This window comes from Glossina fuscipes, unplaced genomic scaffold (assembly GCF_014805625.2).
Source record: "Glossina fuscipes isolate IAEA_lab_2018 unplaced genomic scaffold, Yale_Gfus_2 154, whole genome shotgun sequence".
NCBI classification, from domain to species: Eukaryota; Metazoa; Arthropoda; class Insecta; order Diptera; family Glossinidae; genus Glossina; species Glossina fuscipes.
Window position 1 is genome coordinate 343,750 of NW_023998497.1, and position 23,332 is coordinate 367,081.

At 34.8% G+C, this 23,332-nt stretch overlaps 2 protein-coding genes across 4 annotated transcripts in view; both read right to left on the reverse strand.

Annotated features, from left to right (window-relative positions):
- The window catches only part of LOC119641556 (sulfotransferase 1C3-like), a 6,746-nt gene extending 3,133 nt beyond the window's left edge, over positions 1 to 3,613 (reverse strand). The window contains exons 1-2 of the mRNA XM_038040295.1: positions 3,428 to 3,613; positions 3,036 to 3,357 (exon numbers count right to left, since the gene is read on the reverse strand). Of these exons, the coding sequence (XP_037896223.1) occupies positions 3,036 to 3,357; positions 3,428 to 3,613 (508 nt within the window). The remainder of the gene's footprint in view (positions 1 to 3,035; positions 3,358 to 3,427) is intronic.
- Positions 3,614 to 11,808: 8,195 nt separating this feature from the next.
- Positions 11,809 to 21,798, reverse strand: LOC119641573 (synaptic vesicle membrane protein VAT-1 homolog-like). Of its 3 annotated transcripts, none has more exons than XM_038040323.1 (4): positions 21,124 to 21,798; positions 12,441 to 13,271; positions 12,066 to 12,366; positions 11,809 to 11,989 (listed from the first exon to the last, which is right to left on the reverse strand). In XM_038040323.1, the coding sequence occupies exons 2-4, from the start codon at positions 13,178 to 13,180 to the stop codon at positions 11,873 to 11,875; spliced, it is 1,158 nt and encodes a 385-aa protein (XP_037896251.1). In that variant the 5' UTR covers positions 13,181 to 13,271; positions 21,124 to 21,798; the 3' UTR covers positions 11,809 to 11,872. The 3 variants fall into 3 exon arrangements, with proteins under 3 accessions (XP_037896251.1, XP_037896250.1, XP_037896252.1); XM_038040322.1 differs by lacking the exon at positions 21,124 to 21,798 and adding an exon at positions 15,251 to 15,515; XM_038040324.1 differs by lacking the exons at positions 11,809 to 11,989; positions 21,124 to 21,798 and adding exons at positions 11,995 to 12,013; positions 15,251 to 15,514.
- Positions 21,799 to 23,332: the final 1,534 nt, after the last annotated feature.

A 23,332-nucleotide genomic window follows, 5' to 3' on the forward strand; every position in this document is an offset into this window, starting at 1 on the left:
GATTTTCATTTTATTTCGTTATTCGAAAAAATAAAAAACAGGAAATTTCCTCATTGCTACTCTAAACCCATGTACACTAACAACTGCCTTGATATTAGCCGGTAACGAATTCCATAACTTCGCGCCGTTCATAAAAAATATTCTTTAAGATTTTAATACTTAATAATAATGATGTACCGGGCGCAACGCTGAATGCTGGTCCTTTTATGGCACTGTCATCTACTAATAGTTACTAAGATTTCATCATCAGTAACATTTTATAATTAGCTAAATTTATGCGAAATCGGATAGGAAGTCCACGTTTATTGTATACGCAAATGATAAAAAAATATAGGCAGACGAAACGCTTCTTAACCTTAATGAGGTTCCGTGTATGTACACTTTTTGTTATCGCAAATTCAGGGACATTTTCGAAAAATAAAACTCCTTTTCTGTCCGAAACACTGTTTTCAACAACTGCCCTGTTGATCTCAACATCTCAGCCCCACACAACTCCACCGAAGGGTACATTCCATAATCAGCTCTCAAAGCCCGAGTTTTACCACAACAACTAATTTGAAATATATGCCACATAGCGGCTGTGTAGATTCAGAAATATCCAGTTTTGCTGTCGTGAAATATCGCCTCGGCGCAATCTACAAAGTCGAAATTCTCGATATTCTATTCTCCACTCTCATTGAATTTAAATAGGTACACAAAGTTTGTCATTCTCTGACAGTGGATCCGCCCTGCTCCTCATTGGAAAGAAGGACTCTACAAATTAACATGTCTATGGCATACATCACATGCGCAACAAGCTGCGATTATTGCAAACAGCTAATGAGACGTACCTGTACATTGGTACATTATTATCCTACGCCAAATACACTGAAGAGAAGATATCACATTTAAAGAGAACATTCATTTTAACTCGAAGTGTAAATTTCGAATAATTTTATACTCTACATTACTTATGGTACAGGTATGGTGTATTAAGTAGGTGCATATCATTTTATTTTTGAAAATAGCGTAAAATCGAATGCCACGCCTATAAAAATTGTATAAAACTATTGAGGAGACGTACATTTTATACATTTATATAAAAAAGATTATATATTATATATATATATAGAATTAACATGAGATTAATATGAGATTTTCATTTTTCCCAGATAATCCCAGTTTATATATTACTAAGATATTACTAAGATAAATATCCTCATATATACTACGAGCTTTTGGTTTTTCCATTCCTTTGCCGCTACGCGAATACTCTACATAATCTTCAGTTTGGGCCAACAGTAGCGATTTAGGAAGTGCTTGCAAATGTTCTTTTCCACAATATGTTCCTTCGTCTGAAAAAAAATAAAATATATTATTCACGGTTGTAATTGAGATCTCTAAATACTTTACGAATTTTTATATCTTTAAACAATTTGATGTAAGGTTATAAATTCAGCGGCTAAAACATTCTACATGTCGGGGGGCAGATCAATGTCCCAATTGTATTCCGCGGACCCAACGGGGCTGCCATGGGATTTCTACCCCGTTCACAGTCATACTCATGAACCGGTTTTCTACTGAACTAGAACAAGTTGTGAAACGAAAGTCCAAGCGCTGCTACGCTATTTCTGTTACTGTAACAACTACAGCAAAAGCAACTTTACTGACGACGGGAAGCCGTGTTCACTGACAAAAAAAAAGAGAAAAACAAAATTAAAAATTTTTGTAATTTATCAGTATGTGTGCTATAGTTTCTTCTTTTTTCTTTCATTTAGCCGTCATATAAATTTTTTCAAGTTTCCAATTTTTCATATTGGCGGCATACAACAACAAGTATGTACAATTGCTTTGCAATACTTGGACATACTTGTCCATAGTTGCAGAAAGCTTTTCTGCGCGTGGTTGCAAATACTATGTGCGTACATATACAACACCCAGAGGAAGTTGAGATAGAAGGATTACTTATAATACCGTACGATTCAGAATGGCATTTCTTTGATTCTAGTTTGTCCGCCTTGTATCCTTGTGTTCAAACTATAGTCCGCGGTTTTGATATATTTTGGCTAAATTTGGTAAATCGACGCTGTTTTGGCCTAAGAACGCTGTTGAAAACGGTTGGAATCGGATCACTTTTTCAATCACTCCCCCTTTGACGTCCTATCATGATATGGTATTGCAAGAATTTCAAAACAAAAATCGTCGAGTAATAGGGTTCCGACGTTCTAAATTGGCGGGGAAACCTTGCGAGGAGATGGTGCAATTTTTTGAGCATCTTTCATATAAACATTCCTACGAAAACCGAATGTTTATATAGTGGAAAGATATAATTTTCAATATTTCATGGCGAAAATCTGTTCAAAACGGGAAATTGGCAAGGAAATCAACTTACCGAATTTGGACTACATAGTTCTCTTTTTCGAAAACCGCCCTCTATGACGATTCTAATGAAAAACAGGCCTTTATATGGTAAAAATATCTAATTCTTGATATTTTATAATGAATATTGGTTCAGAGGGGCCTTTTGACATTTGTAAAAACTTATTTGTATCAAGTTTGCATCAAGTAGATTTTTTTTTTGAAATCATCCTGTACAAGAATTGCCATAAAATATGACTCTTGCTTGCTAAAAAGGTCTAATTTTTAATATTTTATAATGGAAATAGGTTCATAGTAGCAATGCAGCGTAAAAGTCAACCGTAGGGAATTAGAATTTCTTAGACCCCATATATGGCGACAAAGTCTGGTTGCAGCCTTTTGTGACGGTAGCAATTGAAAAATAAGTCTTTGTGAAGTATGCTAAATTTGGGTCAAGTGAGTTGACATTTTGAGCAAACACTAAAGAAAATAAGGAATTTCATAAGTAGTATGGCTTTACCTAAAAATAAGGTGTTATTATCAGGGAAATGACTATATGACGCGAAATGGAGTAGCGTATCTAATAGCCGTCTTACCCGATTATAGTGTTCTTACGTGTTTTTAATGATATAATTGAACTTTCAATTATCAAAAGTTAAGTGTTTCAAGGTTGTCAAAATTAAAGTAAAATAGATTACCTTTCATTTCTTCGAACGACAAGTGCTTTAACATTTGATGCATTTGTTCCTCACTTATGGACCGGTCTAAAAACTGGCAAATATCTTCAATAATTTGTCGGAGATTCATTTTCATACGTTCAAAACTGGTGTAATAAAGCCAAGGTTGCGAGCGAAGAAAATAAAATTCCGTAACATGATCAAAATCACATTCCGTCTCGCGGCTTTCGATTTTCTCTGTCAAAAACTGTTCCAAAGTCTGGTGCATATTAAGCCCCATGCTGCGGCCGAAATTGTACTGAGAAATGAGGGCATCCTTCGGATCTCGATAGACGTAAATCAACTTTATAAGCCGCAGTAGACAACGTTTTCACTAAGAGTTACTAAATAGTATATAATGATCGTATTCGTACCTTGGGTAGTTTAGACCAAAGTTGTGCCGGTAATAACGGCAAAGGCAAATGTGACTTTATGAGACGAGGCGACGTTAGTATTTCTACCGGTCTCAAGGCGGTTTTCAAGTCTTCATTAACTATGTATTCGAATCTGATACCATTTTTTAGTATGTAACGATTAAAGAAAATAAAATTCCGTACCATGATCAAAATAATCAAACTACCAGTGCATTCAAGGGCTGGAAAACCTCCTACTGGCCTTTTTTCATTTTGCAATGCCGACGGCAATTTGCATTTTGCAATGAATTTTAACAGATTTCGTGAGTCATAAAGGTGGCGGTTTTGCAAATTAAACGATCTGGCAATTTAAGTTGTTAGTTGGGCACTCAACCATTTTTAGCAATTTTTTTATTTATTATAAGCGACTCTGTGCTTTGCCTTTCAAAGTAATTTGAAGAACATTTTCGAATTAAAATTATAAAATTGCATTTGTGGCTGAAAGGCGGAAAAATTGACACGATTTTAATTAAAAAAAACTAAATTGCCCGAAAACTCGAGAAAAAAAATGTTTCGTAGTTATTTGGTATGATGGCGCTTGGAATAATCCATTGTTGGAGTTGTGCATACCGCTCATTGCAATTGGATATTAAATAAAAAGGGACAAAATCAAAATCTACCATCGATAGAAGAAATACAAAAAACCTTAGTGATGTTAGGAGATAAAAATCAAAAATTTGTAGATTCTCGTGATTCGAAGTGTGCTACGTGATAGATGCTTTATATAATGTGACGAGCAAAATAACTCCCGCTTTCATAAAAGAAATCATCAACAAAAAGACGATAGTCGGCCCCATAGCGGAGCAAACTCATAAATATATAGATGCCATCACTAACTTTACAAATGTCTTCCAACGCAACACAATCAACACGGCCAATTGGAACCAGAATAAAGCAGCGCTAAAAGCATCCAACAAGTATTTGAAAGAAGAACTACAGCTGGAGCAAATATGCACTGATACGTATCTGACAATGGACAGCTTCACCAAATTGATAGAAGAACAGCTGCAGGCTTACCTTGACATTTGAATTTCAGGGTATTTCAATTACAGGGTACAGGGTAAGCCAGGATTAATTAGAACGTTTCATCTGTAATATGGCCCCACACTTTAAAAAGCGCACAAGATCAACGGCGCAGATCAAGCAGCTGGCAGCACGTTTGCAGAAAACACAACTGAATTTTTGGAGTAGCGGCAATACGACGACCGACGACTATCTCCTGATAGAAACCCTGGATTATCAGAGTCGGGTAGAGGCCGAAGAAGCATTCCGACCATCCGGCCTAGATAGCGTGGCATATAGAGATGTAACCGACAAACGTACCCCTCAACACGTTGATTATTTCCGGCTGCTCACGGGCTATGGAGTAGCAAGATACATCCATGAGCAGCTAAAATGTCTAGTCGACCTCACCATACCCAAAAGAAACGCGTGCAGAAAAGAATGAAATCTAATTGTGCCCAGAAACATGCACGACAATATCATCCTAACAAACAGGCCGAATTCTGCAAAGAAAACGTACACGCAGCATTTAACACGGCGTACAAGCTAATATGTATTATAACAAACCAACATATGCCAGATCTAAAAATAGGAGCGCGTATACAGGCGACCATTGTGGACCAGGTCCCTTGGGGTACGTGATAAGATTGGCGCTAAGCGAAGAAAATTGGAGGGAAACACCCGTCCGCAACGTGTCGCGTTTCTCGAAACAGTTAAATTAAATTAATTTTAAATAGAATAGTTAGAATTTATTCATATTGTTATTATTTTTATTTATTTAGCTCATGTATCTCATGTTAACTTATATCACACATAACCATTTATTTTATACTTTTATATTATATTATATTTATATTAATGAGCGGGGCTTTATATATTCTATCTCTCTTAGTGATAAGTATATAATATTGTAAATATAATGCATGCTATATTTAATAGGAATAATATGTTATTTAATATAATTAATATAATTTTTAAGTAAGTATATCAATGGTGTAGGCCTTTAGGGGAGCCAGCCATTTCAAACAATTGGCAACGCGCCTATAACGGTACCTCATGGGTGGCGTGGAAAACCGTGTTAAGTCGTGATATTGACTACACATTCAAATATGCGAATTGTTAACGAGATATGAATAATTATTAGTTTGGGGAAAAAGAAATCCATTATTTTTATATGAAGTTCAGGACTTTATTTAACATGCTTCGGAATGTCAGATTTGGGTCAAATATGTACCGTTTTGTTGTACGATTTGTTGCCATTTTAAAGGTAAGTTATTATAGAAGAAATTGGAAAATTAAATTAATAATTTTGTTATATTATTTCTTATATTAGCTTGCGGAAAAAGAAATCCATTATTTTTATATGAACTTCAGGACTTTATTTAACATGCTTCGGATTGTCCGATTTGGGTCAAGTATGCACCGTTTTGTTGTACGATTTGTTGCCATTTTAAAGGTAACTTCAAAATGGCTCTCTCATAGAAGTCCTGGTCTCTATTTGCAAAAAACTCTAGTAGTCGATTTTCACAATCCTCCCTAGATTCCAATTTTTTATCATTAAAGAAATTTTGCAATGCAAGAAAAAGATGATAATCGCTTGGTGCCAAGTCCGGACTGTACGGCGGATGCATTAAAACTTCCCAACCAAGCTCCCGAAGTTTCTGGCGAATCACTGTAGATGTGGATGGCATAGCGTTGTCCTGGTGGAACACGACACCTCTCCTTTTGGCCAATTCTGGCCGTTTCTGGTCAATCGCTATCTTCAAACGGTCCAGTTGTTGACAGTAGAGATCAGAATATATATGCTATGTATGTATATAGAAATCAAAGTCCAATTTTACGTCTCCTTATGCTGCAATCCAAAATAACGTTTATGTTGTGAGGTCCTTTGGACGAAACGATCATAACTGGCCACGATAATGGTCAACTGTCCATTTGGGAGGTTCGCAAAGGGCGTGAAGTAAATTCCGTTAATGATCATACGGCTGGCATAAATGACATGGAAATGTACAAGGACGGTACGATGTTTGTAACTGGTTTTTAAGACACGTCGGCGAAATTATTCGACTCTGAGTATGTACAAGTTATAAAACTTAACTCAAAAGGAAAACTAGATTTGTGTTTGCGATTGCTGGAAGATTCGCTTAAAACGCAAGTTCTAAACGAGGTGAGCGGCTTTCAATAAAACTAATGCAATCTCGTATAATATACAAATATAGATAAGCCAAATAATTACGATTACCTCGAGGTATTCGGATGCCTTTACTGTTGAACAGAGTAGTGTTGCACAGAAAGAGTTTCATTTCAATATGCCAGCACCTACTATTAACATAAAATTGCTTTCTTGTAGAATCTGGCTGAAAGTAGTAATGGTAAACTTGGAATCATTAAATACAACAGCCATTGGCTCTTCAGCATTACATAGTCGTAAGTAGGGCACTTTTTTGGTAGCATTGGAAATTTATTGATAAAGCAAAGTTTTACCTTTTAGGCAGTTCTGGTAGATGATACAGATAGATGTGTTCACTTTACATAAATTTGGGCAACTGTGCTAGATTTGGCTGAATATGCTTTTGAAACTTGTTCGGTCCGTAATTTTGTCCACTGGCTTGCCGAGGAAGGCATGCTACAGACACTTTGCCGCGGAATTAATATGTTAGGAGCTTTTAATTGAGCTATAAAAATGTTACATCAAAATCCTCATTCTAATAACGCATTGCATGTGTATCAAGAAAGTGCGTCAATTTTTAAAGTTCTGCTTACTCATGCTGAATGCTGAAGCCCGCATGCCGAAAATTTCCTTGTAGAATTGCAATCACATAAATCAAAAGTCTTGAGTTGGTTGTCAATTGGTCAATTTATAAAGGATACGTATTCTGAAAGAAAAATTTCGTTTTTTATGTTTAATTTGGAGGATATTCTAGTAAGTGAACCTATGCATGTCGATCATCAAGGGGATGTAGTTAGCAGTATGCATTGCAATATTGGCACCGACAAAACCAGGAATTGAAGAATAATTAAAGTGCTATAAATATAAGGGCCTGTAAGTAATTTATAAATAGATGGCCTAAGAATGGTAAATAAAATGTACACTATTCTAAAAGACGCCATTTAGCGGTACGACCTTAATTTCAAAAGGAGCTAAGCAGGTAATGTAAAATCACAAAAAAGACAGCTTACGCTACCATAGTTTTACCGGACAAATGGCAAAAGAGAATTGGTACAAATAGGGCATATTTGATATAATTGCTTTAATCCACATAAAGTACATATACAAAAAAAAGAACTTTTATTGTTTCTTTTTTTGAAAATTTTCTTTTCTTAGTATTATTAAGTTATATCTTCAAGAAATGTGAGATTGATGTCAACAATATATTAAAGGCTCCGAACTATCTCGGTCAAATGTTTCTTTGAAATCCAATTTGGTATTCTACTCCATTTGCCAACCTATTTTCTATATAATAACTTTTCGTAGTCGAGATGTAACTGTGAGACGAGAAAAGTAAACCGTTCCTACTCACATTACAATAATTATTTCATAATCTATTCCATTTGAAGGTATTTTATTTCTGCAATCACTGTAAACTAACAGCTCTGGTGACGTCTACTTACAACCCGTTACGAGTGTATCTGCCGACAGTGGCTACAATTTTTATAGGCGTGGCATTCGATTTTACCCTATGAATTTATATTTTTGATACATTTATATAAAAAAGATTATATATTATATTTCAAGCAAAGCACTTGTATGAATATATATGGAAAGAGAATATTCTTTTTATTTTTGAAAATAGGGTAAAATCGAATGCCACGCCTATAAAAATTGTATAAAACTATTCAAGAGACGTACAAGGGGAAATGAATTTATATTTTTGATACATTTATATAAAAAAGAAAAATGTCACTAAAGCTTTTTGATAATTTGTAGTTTTTATACCGTACACCAGTTGCGGTACAAGAATATATTAAGTTTACACGGACGTATGCAGCACCCAGATAGGCTCACCATTTGTTACATCGATCGATTCAGAGAGGTTGTCATAATGACTTTCTGAATCGATCTAAGCTTATTTGTCCGCATATCCGCCTGTCCATCTTTCCGTCTTGTTTCCCTGTTTCTGTGTACAACCTAAGGCCCGTAATCTTTGAGGCATTACGACGAAATTGACTACAACGACTTGTTGCGATACACAGACGAAAGCTACTGAAAATTGTTCGGATCACACCATACTTTCGACCACTCCCCATATAACACCTTATTATAAACAATTATAGGGTGAAGTAACGCAGTAGTATTCCGCATTTTGAGATAGTGCATGTAGCCGCAAGTTTTTGGTGTTTAAAACTTTTTGAAAATAATTTTGTGACTGCGCGACAATTCTAACGGGTCAAATGGGGCTGTCTGTACATGAACTTTTAAGAAAACTCAAGGAAAAATTTTACATAGAGTTAAGATCAACATCTTCTATAAATTGCAGCGAACTTTGGTTTGAAAATTTTTGACGAAAATGTTCTCTCTGCATTATTCGGCAAAAAGCGTTTAGAACATTGCAGATCGCCGTCATGATTATGTAGCCGAAGCTCTGTTCCACATCAAATGCATCCGCCGGGAAATTGAATGAGATAGAAACTGACTTGTCCGCGTCATCTCAATACTTACATGGTTACATTGGCTATTGGGCGGCACTGCCCAAATCTTGCCTGCCAATGCTCAAGCTCACGGCGATTGGCTTCGGATATAAAACATTGCTCAATAAATTCTTAAGATACGACATATAAATATCGTCACTACTGACGAATTCATATGATCTTGAACAAACAAAATGGGTCAAAATTTCATCACATTCCGATCAACTTAGAGTTGATTTCGTAACACCACCTTTGTAATTCTCAGAGCTATGGAATGAATTTATTGTGTAGCAAATGATATGTGCGTGTTTGTATGCACGATTATACGTTCGGTACTCCATTAATTCATAAAGCAAGGGGAGCCATAAAGCGTAAAGCGTAGTTGTGCATAGTACATATTTTTTCATTTTTTCATTAATGCTGTGTGGAAGAGCCTCACAAGCAGCTATATTAAAATCCAAATAGATTTGTGTACCCCGCCTCATACATTTTACTATGTAGGTTTTTTTGGTAATAATGAAATAACCCATGGATAAAATTAACTGTTGCGTAATTCATTCTAAGGAGACTACTGAGCGAAAGCGCGTATATTATTTGAGGTCGTAATCATGTTTCCAATAGACTGAGTAATAGATAGATAGTTTCTTCTCATCGTATTCATGGGTGCGCCAAAGACTACCGGTAAGAAAAATTGCAAAATCAAGTTTTTCCTTCTCGATAAAGTTTAAAGGTCAGAATCCTGCTTTCAAACAAACATCATAGGCTCACGATATAATGACGTTTTAAAATAAAACGTTACAGAGGAAGTGGTCCGACCCGTTTTCGTTAGTATTCGTTCTTGGGCCGAAACACGCCGGTACATCATACTTTATCAACATATCTTCAAAAATTTAGGGCCGAAAAGTTGAACACAAATAATAAAAGGAGACCGACGGACGGTTAACTAGAAAGTTATTGTGAATCGATCGATATAATGAAAGATGGGTCTATGATACCGCTACGCCTGAAGAAATTCTAGACACGTTTTTCCCTTTTAACCCTTATTTATTCAAGGCGTAAGTGACGATATTCTCGCCTAATATCTCCGTATTAAAATATTGATTTTTTAGGTCTGGTCAGCGTATATCACCCATTTACTTGCAATACCAGGCCAGCGATGCAGAAGAACGTTTTTCTCATTCTTTAACGCCTGAATCTATTAAAATCGAAAACGAGGTCATTCTGAAACTTTGGGTGACCATGACATTGATGATTTCCTGCCCGACGATAAACGTCAAAAGTTAATAGATACGAAAATAGATCAACCAAGAGATTTATCTTAATAAGTGAGCTGATGCAGAGTCCAAATAATTCATTTTTACTTGTATGAATCACCAGGAACGTTCAGATCTTTAAAACATTTTGTTTAGAATAAATTGTGCAAATTATTGCAATAAATAGTAACTTATTTTTTTAACATACCCTGCAATATTTGTTTGTTCTTGCGCGGATATATATGGCGCCCAGAAGACGCACGTTTTATTATACGGATCGAGTCGAAATTGGCCTAAGCTTGCTTATCTGCATTGAGGCTACAGGTCGTAATTTTTGAGACACTTTGATGAAATTGGGTGCGTAGTTTTGAGGATGTAATGGGGATGAATCGGATCGCGCTATTTTTTGACCATATTTGAATAATTGCTTCAAGTGAAGTGATGTGGTGATGATGGCGATCCACTGCTATGTTTTTCATTGTTTTTTTCGCTGCCATTTAGAAGAAAACATTATGGTATTCCAAAATCAGATTTAATTCCTTTCAGTATTCCAATTTGATTTAAGTTGAATCCGGAAGGAAGAAGTAAATACTGCATTTCAGATTAAGTCTAAAAACTGAGAGCGGGTGTCAGGCGTCAGGGGCCGTCTTTGGTAAAATTCCTGTTTCGCACTTACGTACCTATTATCTGCTTTGCTTATCTTGCAATCAGCAGATAACAGTAAAATGTGCTCTCAAGCTTTTTAAAAGCGCTTCTGCACAGTTTTATTTTTCTTACTCATGTGCATGTGGGATGGTAAGGCGAGGCATTAAAAAAGAATCATTTACTCAAAGTAAACTTCAATTTCAAATATAGCAGCATTAGCAGTTCCTTTACAGAGGTGGTAATAAAATGCAAAGGATGCTTAATTGTACACAAAATATGGAAGAATTGCGTTAAATTTAATTCTATAATAGTAAGGAGGAATTCTCTACTTTAGAAAAACATTCAAAGCAAAATAGAAAGATTAAAGAATTTATTTAATATATCTTTGATATAGATTTCATAAAATTATTTTCATTTTGTAAAAAAAAAAGTTTTTTTTTTTACGTAATCTCTATCGGATATATTTTACAATAGGAATCTATTAAGAATTAAACAATTTAGTGATCCTGCATATACGTATACATGTATGTAATAATAAATAATAATAAAAAAAATGATAAATAAATTAGGACCACAGTATTGATACTGACTCTCTTAAAAGCACACTGCATTTCTTAAGAACAATAAATTTAAAAAGAATGAAAATCTAATGAAATCGCATACATTTCCATTAAAGGCTTTAGCACATCAATCATTCTATGTAAAATACTGATAGAAATATGTGTATACTATATATGAATATATTTATTTATATATATATATATATATATATATAGGTATTGCGTACTATATATATATATATATATATATATATTACGTATATGTACATAAAGAACTTTGCGATCTTGTGGGAAAAATATTTTATTCGTCTTTGCATTTATTCAATATCGCGGAAACGTAAAATAGCACGTCCAGGTATTTCAGAATTGCATAGTTTTTGTATAACTTCAGACGCTTGCTCACAAGGGAATACCGAATACGGTGGAGGTTGAATCTATTAAAAATATAATTCACTTTACTGAAAATTCAACATGTGCATGTGTTTGTTTTTCTTCTTTTTTTTTTCGTACCTTTTTTTCTGCCACTAAATTAACTAAATCGTGTAATTGTTTTATGGAACCTGTCGGTATAGGTATAATTTTTTGCTGCGTTTCACTTAATAGGCGTGAAAACTTTGGCAATAAACGTTCAGCAACTTCTTCGCTAACTAAAACGACACCAACTTTTGATAAGCAATGCAGGGATCGATGCAAGCTGCGTGATGTTGTGCCGAAATCAATGACCACATCTACGGGGCCACCACACATATTTTGCGTACGCTCTATTAATTGGGGCTCATATAAGCATTCATTCCATTGCACGACACTTACACTGAAATTAGTTTGATGCAAGATTTAATTAAGGATTTTTCCTTAAAATACGTTTCAATTAAAAAAAAAAGTTACCTCTTCATTTCGGTAGCCAAGCGAAAACCCTCATCTCTTAGACTCGCTACGGTGACGTCTATGTAATTGTTGGCTCCGGTAGAAGCAAAATGATAACTTGCAATTCTTACAGCCCACAGTGCCAATCCGCCCGTACCAACAATCAGAATTTTGCATTTTTTCTTAGAATCGTTCGCGTCTGAAGATCGTTCCTTTAGCATTTCAATTACTACGTCATGCGCTTTGAAAACAGCGTTCATTGCTAATAGAGCTCCGGTGGGCAACATAGCGGCTACACTTATAGGTAAATGGTCTGGTATTGGAACTATGTATTTTAAATCTGGCACTACCAAGAGTTCAGCATAACCAGCCGGAGCTTCCTCGAAGGGATAAACGATTACTCGTTGCCCTATATGTAAGCCGCAATTGTTTTCTTCATTGATTTCGTTACCCAATGATTCAATAACGCCCGCAACTTCAAAACCCGGAAATAATGAACCTTCTCGTACCGCGGCATGAGCTGGAGACGACTGAGAGGATGCTACCGAAGCGCAATAATCACTAAGATCGGAGGCTACAGATGACATACTGCTAAAGGAGGCTGATCGGTCACGGCGTCTATAGCACGCACCGGCGCAGACGATTTCAATACGTGCTCCTAGCGCAGGGGTATCTTCAATGGGCACAAAAAAATTAAAGACGCAATTTTTTACTACAGGGCCTGGCGATTCTATTGACAGTTGACGGCAAAGTTTATTCATGATGCACGATCCGTTGGTGATGGAGACGGTAGATAAAGGCGTCTGAGATATATCGGGAGTGCTGTTAGTTGTCTTAGATACTGAAGTAACTCTAATTGAGAAAAGAGAAAAAGTAGGATATTTTTTAAATATAAAAAAATTAAATGTACACTTCTTTCACTAATATGCTATAGCATTCATTTATTCCCCGCAATGTAGATCAAAATTAACTGCCAACTCTTCCAAAAGTGTGATTTCATTACCTAAATCACACTAGAGCATCTGGTAGTCCATTTCCAAGATAAGTTAGAAATCGCCAAACTGTATGCCAATATTTAGCACTTATACTCTACACAACTTATGATAAGAGGGTATATTAAGGTTGTGCGAATGTATGCAACACCCGGAAGAATTTCAAGAAGACGCACGTTTTTCGGAACCATTCAAAGTCACTTTTTGACTCGACTTAAGCTTGGCTGGCCGTCTGACCGTCTTGATTTCTTGCGGTCAATCTATAGACCGCAAACTTTGGGATACTTTGATGAAATTTGGTTTGTGTCCAAGGACGAACGCTATTGAGAATGATTGGAATCAGCCTTATTTTGAAAAGTTATTGTATGAATGACTGTATGATGGATGTAGGCTGTTTAATGTTGTTTTTGTTTGTTTAAAAATAACGATAGATATACGGAACCGAAAGTTATGTAAATTTCCTGCTGTTGCTTTTCTGTTGACAGTACTGTGACCTGCCAAATCTGCATAATCTACTTTGTTTATGTGTAGAGTAAAAAAGTTTATAAATCACAATAACATTAATTAATTATTTGCTTTTAAGTTCAGGTTTCAATTTTGATAAATTATAATGAAATGAATTTTATTTTTTTTGTTAAGATTTAAATGCAGGTTTTACTTTCTTTTTGCCACAGTGTCGCAACGTACCCTAATTTTCTAATTACGCTTGGTATGTTAAAATCATACCCCGGGGACTTTGAAAAGTGTAAATATGTGAATTAAATCTTCCCCTGTTTATGTATTTATGTTTATGTATTTATCACCGAGGCTTGAGGGTCTATTAATTAACTTAAAATGTTTGCATATTTTTGATGCGTATCAAATGCCGAATGGATATTGTCCGCGTATCAAATTTCATTAAAATATCTCAACCATTGCTGTAGGTTGAATATGAAAAAAAACTGGACAGACGCACGGACAGACTCGTTTGGATTGATTCAAAAGGTGATTTCGGTATCATAATAAGTGGATCTATCCCATATCCATCTAGGTGTCGCGTACATTCACAACATAGTTAATGTGCCCTTATACTACTAGTGGTGTAGAGTGTAGAAAGCACCATGAGCCTCTACAGTAAACGACCTGAACATATATTGAATTAATAAACTAAAGGTTGGTTTTCGAATTTCCTTTTTCTTATCCGGTCTTCGAATGTGATAAAGAGAAAAAAATATAAACAAAGTCAAAGCAACCATGGCTTTGTAAAATTGCATTTAAGCTTCTGAGCTGATGGTATTTTGATTGATGTTTTATGCCTGCAATGTGTTGAGGAGATTCCTGGGTTCGGGAGAAATCCAATTTTCGTTTATTCGTGTACAAAACCAATTAGTCAAAAAACTGTAGTAAAATTATTAAAGCACTATTTATTTAATAAACATGTTTTCGTTCGCTTCCCTTTTCTAAAATTTCAAGCAATATTTCAATGACAGCGAAAAGCGATTAACGTCGTAGAAGAAAATGCATAGAAAATGTTTGTATGAATGAAGAAATGAGGAAAGGTAAAGTTGGTTTCTGCATTTGCGAACGCTTTGTCGAGGGGTATCATGAAAATCTTGATGAATATATACGTATAGTAAATTTTCCTCCTTGTTCCTTGCTGCAATGTAATTTGTCCGAAAAGATAAGAGCAATAAACGCGAGACATATGAAAATATTTTTTTTGTTCACACTTTGCCACTTATGCACATGTGATATCTTCAAACAGACACTGCTTTGACTTTATAAAATTAATAAAATATTCTTTATAAGTGCACAAAAACCCATCCATATCCATATATCCATAAATTTGCAAAGGAATACCTGCATATATCAACCGGCATAATCTTGTTTCTTTTATTTCACTTCAAATGTTTCATATAATTAATAATATTAGAAAACGGCAGAGTTTTATTCTTTTTCACACGCGTTATACACAAACGTACAAAAATTTAAGATTTCAGAAAACTTTTCTAATAGTGTTGCATCTTTGTCTGTACTTCTTCATACCACTACCAACAATTAACTAAACTCACTAAAGTTAATCAATGACTTTGTGTTCGCATATATCGCTGCAGTTATTAGTAGAACGTTCGAAACAATGGAAATGAGTGAAAATTTATTGTTAAACAAAAAAAAAAAAAAAAAAGAAAAAGAAACTGACCAAACAAGTTAAGTCAACTTTGTGTTAAAAGTTTCAATTATGTATTTCATATCCACCGACATCAACGACGCAAACGCATATCTACACTTATGTGTGTGAGAGAATTCGCAATACTATGTTACTAACATTCTGTTAGACTATTAAAATCATGAGAAGAGAATTGAAATGAGAGAACAACAAGGTCATTGTTACCATATAAATCAGAGAAGCTTTATTTATATTTACGAATTGATTCTAATTTGAGAGATCGCATCAGAATACAAAACAAAAAAAAAGAAATAAAAATATTATTTATAATAATACATATGCGAAAAAAGTTATAAGTAATAATTAACGCATAAAACAAAAGAAAACCTCAAATAACAAGACTTCATTATTAGCATTTGTATTTCTATGTAAGTTGTATGAACAAAACCGCACATGCATATCAATGATCCACTCGGTACACGCGTGATCATCACGCATTGCAATTGTGATCAACATATTTTTGCACGCATCTGCTCATATGTTCTAAATGAATAGGCAACAACAAAGTTTCAGTACGAAAGTTAAAATAGAAAAAAAAAAAAAAACAGATCAAAAATTTAGCTTAGAACGAATTACACATACACCCTCAGATCTGGTGAGCTATTTAGCTTTCGCGTGGCTTCACGGCATATGAAAGAGCGTTTCTCGCGGCTGTTGCGTATATGATAAGCAAAAAACTAGAAATTCGAATGTGAAGCCTACCTATCGCCAAAGGTGAATAAAATAGTAACTATAGTAATTGATCAGAATATAATTTGATTAATAGGATAAAATTGAATACCTCGAAAATTTCCTAAGTGATAAAATGGTAAAATAGATAAAATAGCAATAAATAGTTTATTTGGCTATACACAATTAGTATCCTTGTCTATCTACACGTTCATCGTAGGTCAGAATTTTCAAGTCGATTTGTTCGAAACATTGCGATAGAAAGCGCACGTTTGCCTGCATTCGAAGGGTTTGCTCACAGATTTTTCTTCTTTTTTTTTGTATATTGCCAGCCACTCGGGGGATGTCCCTCTGTGCGCACACGTTCGGGAAGTTTACAGTTAGAGAAGGATGAAAAGAGGGAAGTAAAGCCTGTCTATGTTTGACTTAACAGCGAAAATATCAGACACAGTGGGAAAGAATACCGCCGAGACGTTACTCCAAAGGCGGGCAGTGCGATCAAAGGACGGCGAGTCACGAAAGTGGGTCGTACGATGTGCAGATAATTTCAGGACGAATGAGTGAGAATGCTAAGAAAACCTTGCGCTTCTGGTAAAGGACCTAAGGCGGACATGCCTCTTTTATTTCCGTAGAACACTTGCCCATTACGATAGTTTTGGATGCACCTTCGTCACCGATGTGTCTTTGAGTCTTTCGTTCGAGCGCCTCCAAACAAATTTTGGGAGCTCGGACTAACACATGTGAAGTATACTTCAGTTTGTCCGGATATAAGCGGTGGACATCGGAAGGTTGTCGGCCGCTCTCTGCAAAGAGAAACGATCTCAAATCTTGTACGTTATTTAGCATGGCTGCGATCTATCTGAGGCCAGCAGTTGTAAGTTTTGAAAATTCGCTCGTGAATATATATATTTTCTTTTGCTAGAATAGACGACATTTTTCCTACATTTGCGAGTATATTTTTGACTTTTAATCAATATATACCTTGATATGTAGAATTAATGTTGGGAATATGGGAATAATAACATGTTAAGTAACAAACACATTAATGCTCATTTTGAAACGACTTTAATATGCTGTTCATGCTCATTCAGTGCACTTTTTAAATGTGGATAAGATGAAGTTTAAAAACTAAATTGGGCCACGGTCAACCATTAAATACTCTAACCGGTCTACCGTTATTTATAGAACGACTTTTCAAAATACGGCATTAACAGTCGAAAAAGTAGTCCGATTTGAACCATTTTCCATGGCTTTGGTTCTTGGGCGAAAACGCGTTTGTGCACCAAATTTCATCAAAATACAGCCAAAATCACCCACGAGCTGTTGATTGAACACAAAAAAGGCAGATCGGTTCAGAACAAAGGTCAAGTCATTTTCTGTGTTGCATACATACGTACAATCTTATAATATCGTTGCATATCAAGTGTTGTAGGGTGTATGGTACAAAAGTTGATAATAATTAAAAAGCGGAAAGTGTGTTGTAAAATTTTCTCTGCAGTCAACTAAAGCTAAATTGAAAGAGTTCCCTTTAGCTAAATAGGGTTCCAGTAGACGTAGTCTGCCGATAGTATAGTGTATTGATGGTAATGTTGTTGGGAAGCCTATCTCTTATGGTAGATGTAATATGATTTAGGAATATGTACACAATGTACCGCTGTAGACTCTATGGCTGCAATTAATAATCGTCGATGCATGGTGCTTGGTGCGGACGAGGCCGGAGGAAGACTACTATTTAAGAGACAAGTCTGACTCTGCAACAATGTCGGGAAAATATGTAAGTACAGTAAAAGTTCCTTATTCGCGCTTCCTTCATTCGCGGTTTCCTTATTCGCGGGGTAAAAAAATGCGATCCAGTTCTTCTATTCGCGGATTCTAATAAGTACATACATGAGAATAAAAGGATTCTAATAGGTATCCAACCCAAACTCCGTATTCGCGGCAAGCATCTCCCGCGAATAAGAAACTTTTACTGTATTTTAGGATATTTTCTTCCTTTTTTGCCTTGGTAGGTATCAAAAGTAATCCCTGTTTTCTTTGTTGAATACTTTTTCGAAAATGGGACGATATCTTCTCATTTAAGGCTGTTCACTTGGTCATACTTTCAATAGGGTCGCCTTAGTGCTTGACACGTTCGAGGCCTATTGTTCGATAAGAAGTCTACCAGTTTTTGCGGAAACCAATGCTTTCACTAAAATGTACGTTACACATAAAATAAGAAAGTGAGCATATTTTTAATTTTATAATACGAGCGAAGCATGCGTAATGCAGTTAAGTATTTTATAAATTTTTTTTTTTAATCGTTTCATATATATGTATATACATGTCTAAATAAGTATGCGGGTCAATTTTTATGATAATGTGTATTGTGCAGTTTGAGTGATTGCTGAAAATTTCAAATACATATAGCAAAGCTTTGATGAGCGCAGAATATATGTATATATGTATGGCATGCTTGCAATTGTCTCAAATGTTATAGAAAACAAAAAAACATAGATTTTATAAATGAATAAATAAATGATAATAATTACAGTTTTTGACTGCTACTACGTTTATGAAAACAAATAATGTAATAATTAATTAAAAAATAGAATTCAAACAATTTCTATATATTTCGCCATTCAAATCAATAACTATCTACTGATTGACATACATTCCTGATATAAAAAAAAGACATTAAATGTACAAAAACAGATAAGTACATTTTATTTTATATGAACGCATAGTGAAGATTAAAAGTGAACGTTTGCGATTACCGTCTTAGCGTTTGTTAGGTGTGCAAATAATTTCTGTAACTTTTTTGATCGAATTCAAATTGAATTTGAAAAACAAGTGAAAACACAATGCTTATAACGGCGTTTTAAAATAAATCTTCGTACGGGGTGCAATCGATAAAGTGGTCCGATCCGAACAATTTTTCCTTCTGCAAAAACGCGTCAGTCTATGAACTTTCATCAATATATCTCAAAAATTGCGACCTTTAGATTGAACAATAGAAGACAAGACAGATGGGCGGACAGACGCACAAACGAGCTTAGATCGATGCAAAAGATTATTCTGGATCACCTGATTTTGAATTTCCAGTTGTTCATATTTCGATTTTTCAAAATAACAAAGTGATTGAAAAAGTGTTTTCATCCAAACCATTGTCAATAGCAATCGTCCTTAGGGCGAGACTCTTTGGTGTATCAAACTTCATAAAAATATCTCAATAATAGTGGACAGTAGATTGAACACGTGAAAACATCACCGACAGACGGACAGATTACCGTAATTCTGAATTGATCTCATGTCTTTCTGGATGTTGCTTACATCTGCATAAACTTAGTATACTCTTGTACCGCAAGTGGTATAAAATGGAAATAAGTTTAATAACCATCACCACTTATGGCTTTTGCCTTCGAATGGGATGACTTGTGTATGCCCTCATGGCGGAAATTTCTCGGTTTCGAAGAGAAATACTCATCGGCTTGTTTTTGCGCATCTTCAACTTTTCACAACCACTAATCTACTGAAAATGATTGCATCATTGCAAGATTGGACCACCGTCAACTATAAAGGAAAAAGTCTGTGGAATGATCGCCAGTTGGAAGAGAAACTCTCAGCACAGGTTAAAGATCACTTCCTGGATTTCTTTTGCTGGAGACCGACAGACGTAAGCGTATTTCCTCATTTTTAAGACAACGTTTGTTTGCGCGAAATCTCGCAAACTACTCTCTAACTGTTTTATAGCTTGTTCCATTTTCACTCCAAGTTAATTATTTCCGTAACTCCAGCTGCTTTTTTTTCCAGTTTGATCCAGTTAAAAAAAGAAGACCTGGAATGACCTTTAATATATGCAGTGAAGAACAATTTGCATCTAAACTTGTATCATCCAAGCATGAAACCCTAAGCTATTTATATCCAAAATTTCGGAAAACATGAACGCCTCATTTACATGCTATGAAGCAAGCAATTTCAAGTTTCACAATTCGAAAAATATATTCGGTCGTGACTGAATCTTTTACGCCGTTCATCACCGTTGTCCTAAAAAAGGCAAAAAAAAAAAATAAATAAATAAAAGGGCTATATTTTCTGGCTCTATAAAATGGATTGGGCGCGGCTGAATTTTTCTATTTTCAAATTAAAATAGTTGTACGCGTGTCGTTTGAAAAGTTAAGCTCACTACCAAATTCTTTTGCAAATTTGTAGGCGATATCTTCATTTTCGCTAACATCAGAATCCTTACCACAGATACTACTCGGTTGGGCAGACGTAGAGATGGACAGATGAAGAGGCGGTTTCAAATTCTTGTCGATTTATCTGCCATACTTTATAAGTAATAAGTAAAAAAATCAATTTTTTATTTTTTTTGAAAAACTGAGATGTTCTCACTTTATATAGTGCTGTGGGCATGTCGTTCGATTAATTTTCAATTCCAACTTGCATGCAAGAACTTTCAATATTTCTTCTGAATTTAAAGTCGATAGCTTAATTTTTGCGGCTAGGAGCATGTTGTTTATCTGTGTAGCGTTCCATTTATTTAAAGGAATCTATGTTGGAGAGCCATGGATAATCCCGTACCGAAGAACGACTTAACTGAGTTGCCTAAAAGATTAACAAATCGTTCTTATCCCAAAAAAAGTTTTAGCCACGTTTTGCATTAGTTCATAGTATTCATAGTTCTTAGTATAAATGGTTTAATCAATGATAGGCATGATGACATTCGCGTGGTGAAGCATGTACATGTAATTGTCTTTAATGCGAATAGCGATTTAATTTAAGAACGTAGACTTTCCAATTGCGTAATGCGTAAACATACATATACGTTTTTAACTAATTTATTTTTAATTTCACTTACCACTTGTGATTGAAAATATTAGTGGAAGAGACCACAAATTTATGGATGCTTTGCGTATCTGCTTTAGCGTTAATACAATGGCTATTTTATATGCCTTATAAATACATATGAAAAGAAAATATTCTTTGACACAATGTGAGGGTATTTTTGACTTTGAAATATCCTTTAATCAAAACTAACATTTAGAAACGAGGGGATGGGATGAACAAAATCAGCCGTAATAACCCACATATGGGGATATGAAGGATAAAAGCATAACAAAAACAAAGCATAGCGGCTGCTTTGCGCATGCGCTAGGAATGTTGAAATGTTGATAACCATAAAAAACGATAGGGACACGATAAAATATTCAAAGCGTAGGAACGTGGGGCAGATCGGCAGCCTCTAATATCCAATTTGATAGTGAGATATGTTCGCAGAACAGACGAAACAAGGCAGATAACGCTCAATAACTGATTTCAAATTTTCTTGATATACATTGAACGACACTTCTAGAAAATTATTAGATGAGTAGAAAAGAAAATTGCTTGGAGTTATGATAACAAAAAAACAAAAAATTAATTAAACCAAATTTCTAAACCAAATTTCTATTGACGACACCGAAAAAAATTTCTATGGCCTAGATGAAACTGAAGCCAGTAAGGTGTCGGAAGCTTCATAATCGTAGAAAAATGTACAAATACTCTTTTGCAGTCTTATGCATGCTCAATTGGTCCAAGTAACGAAAGAGATTGACGACGAGTGACGAGTTGGCCTCGCGTCAACAATTATATGTTAATCCACAGGTACGTAAACTGAACAATCCTTCGATGATAACTAAAAGTTGTTTAGATTTAGCCAAGGAAAGCAAAGATAGCACCAAAATCACTGCTTCAGGTGGTAATGATTGTGCTTGCAAAAAGGCCAGCGGTTCTCGAAATCTTCAAAAGATGGATGCCCTTAAAAACACAAAAAACTTAAGCTAACTCGCTGTTATGAACAGCAATTTGCGATGAGAATGGACGTCGAAATAAACCCTGCCCAACGAAATAATAATTGCTTTAGCACCAGTAAGCTTGGATTATTAAGCAAATTGCAAGCGAGCGATGATGACATCAATGCCGCTATATTAATACCCATTGAAAATGGGTAATCAACGAATCATGCGAGAATCTTATTGAGAAAGTGAGAGCGGGTTACCGTTTTAAGGTCGTGACTGGTCCAAACGGTCAAATGGGTTGTACATTTTGAAAAATGTCCAAGTAAAATAAATAAATAAATTAGAATTTGTTAAATTTTCAAATTTTCGTTTTATTTGCTTTTTGTATACAATAAAGAAATTTTATTTAATCAAAGAATTATGCTACAGGTGTTGTTGGTAAAACAGAAACAAAATAAATATGTTGAGGGAGAATTTTTCTGAGTTTTTGTTTACTTTTATTAAAAAATCTATGTATTTTGTTTATTTTCAGACTAGAGTAGATTGATTTTGGTCATTTTCACACAAACACGGTTGATTTTGCCCATTTTGAGATAAGAGTGGATTGATTTTTGGTAATTTTACGATACCAGTGGAGTGCTTTTCGGTAATATTCAAAGCTAATTTTTTGCTCATAGTATTAACATTCCAGTATTAACATAATACTAAAAACAACTCTGCGCTGAACATATGGTGGAGGGAAAAATGAGATAATTCAAATTCATTAAAAACAACTGTGGGCTGGAGATATGCGAGGGTAAAATAAAATAATCCCAGCTCATTTTTGAGGTGTGGAGGTAGTGAAAAAGGAAAAGAAATTTAAAAAAAAAAGGCGTCTTTAAAGTGAAGAAATTAATATTTTCTCACAAACATTTCAACTGATACGTTTTGTCATTTTTATTTGACCTGAAAAAAATTGTTTCAACTGTTTATTGCGGTAAGTGCATTTATTTTGCTCTACATATATTTCCTATACTTTAATAATAATCACAAAAAAAAAAAAATTCACTCTCTCAAGATTATTGAAAATAAAATTTTAATTATCAATTGGGAGTTGGTTTGAACACTAAGTTACGATTACAAGCAACACGAAGAAAAAGAAACGAAATCATCGACACAATAAAAAAACAAAAAAAATTTAAATTTTAATTAGAACAAATTCACATAAAAATTATTAAAATGATAATAAAGATGAAAAGAACAAGAGAAATGAGTAAAAATTTTGAATAAAATAATTTTTTTTTTGATTTT

Excerpts from the sequence above, each read along its gene's own strand:
- LOC119641573 (XM_038040322.1), bottom strand. The coding sequence starts at position 15,270 with ATGCCGGTTGATATATGCAG. Across the intron at positions 12,367-12,440 it reads TTGGCTACCGAAATGAAGAG|TGTAAGTGTCGTGCAATGGA; the intron begins GTAACTTTTTTT and ends AACTAATTTCAG. Across the intron at positions 11,990-12,065 it reads ATTTAGTGGCAGAAAAAAAG|ATTCAACCTCCACCGTATTC; the intron begins GTACGAAAAAAA and ends TATTTTTAATAG.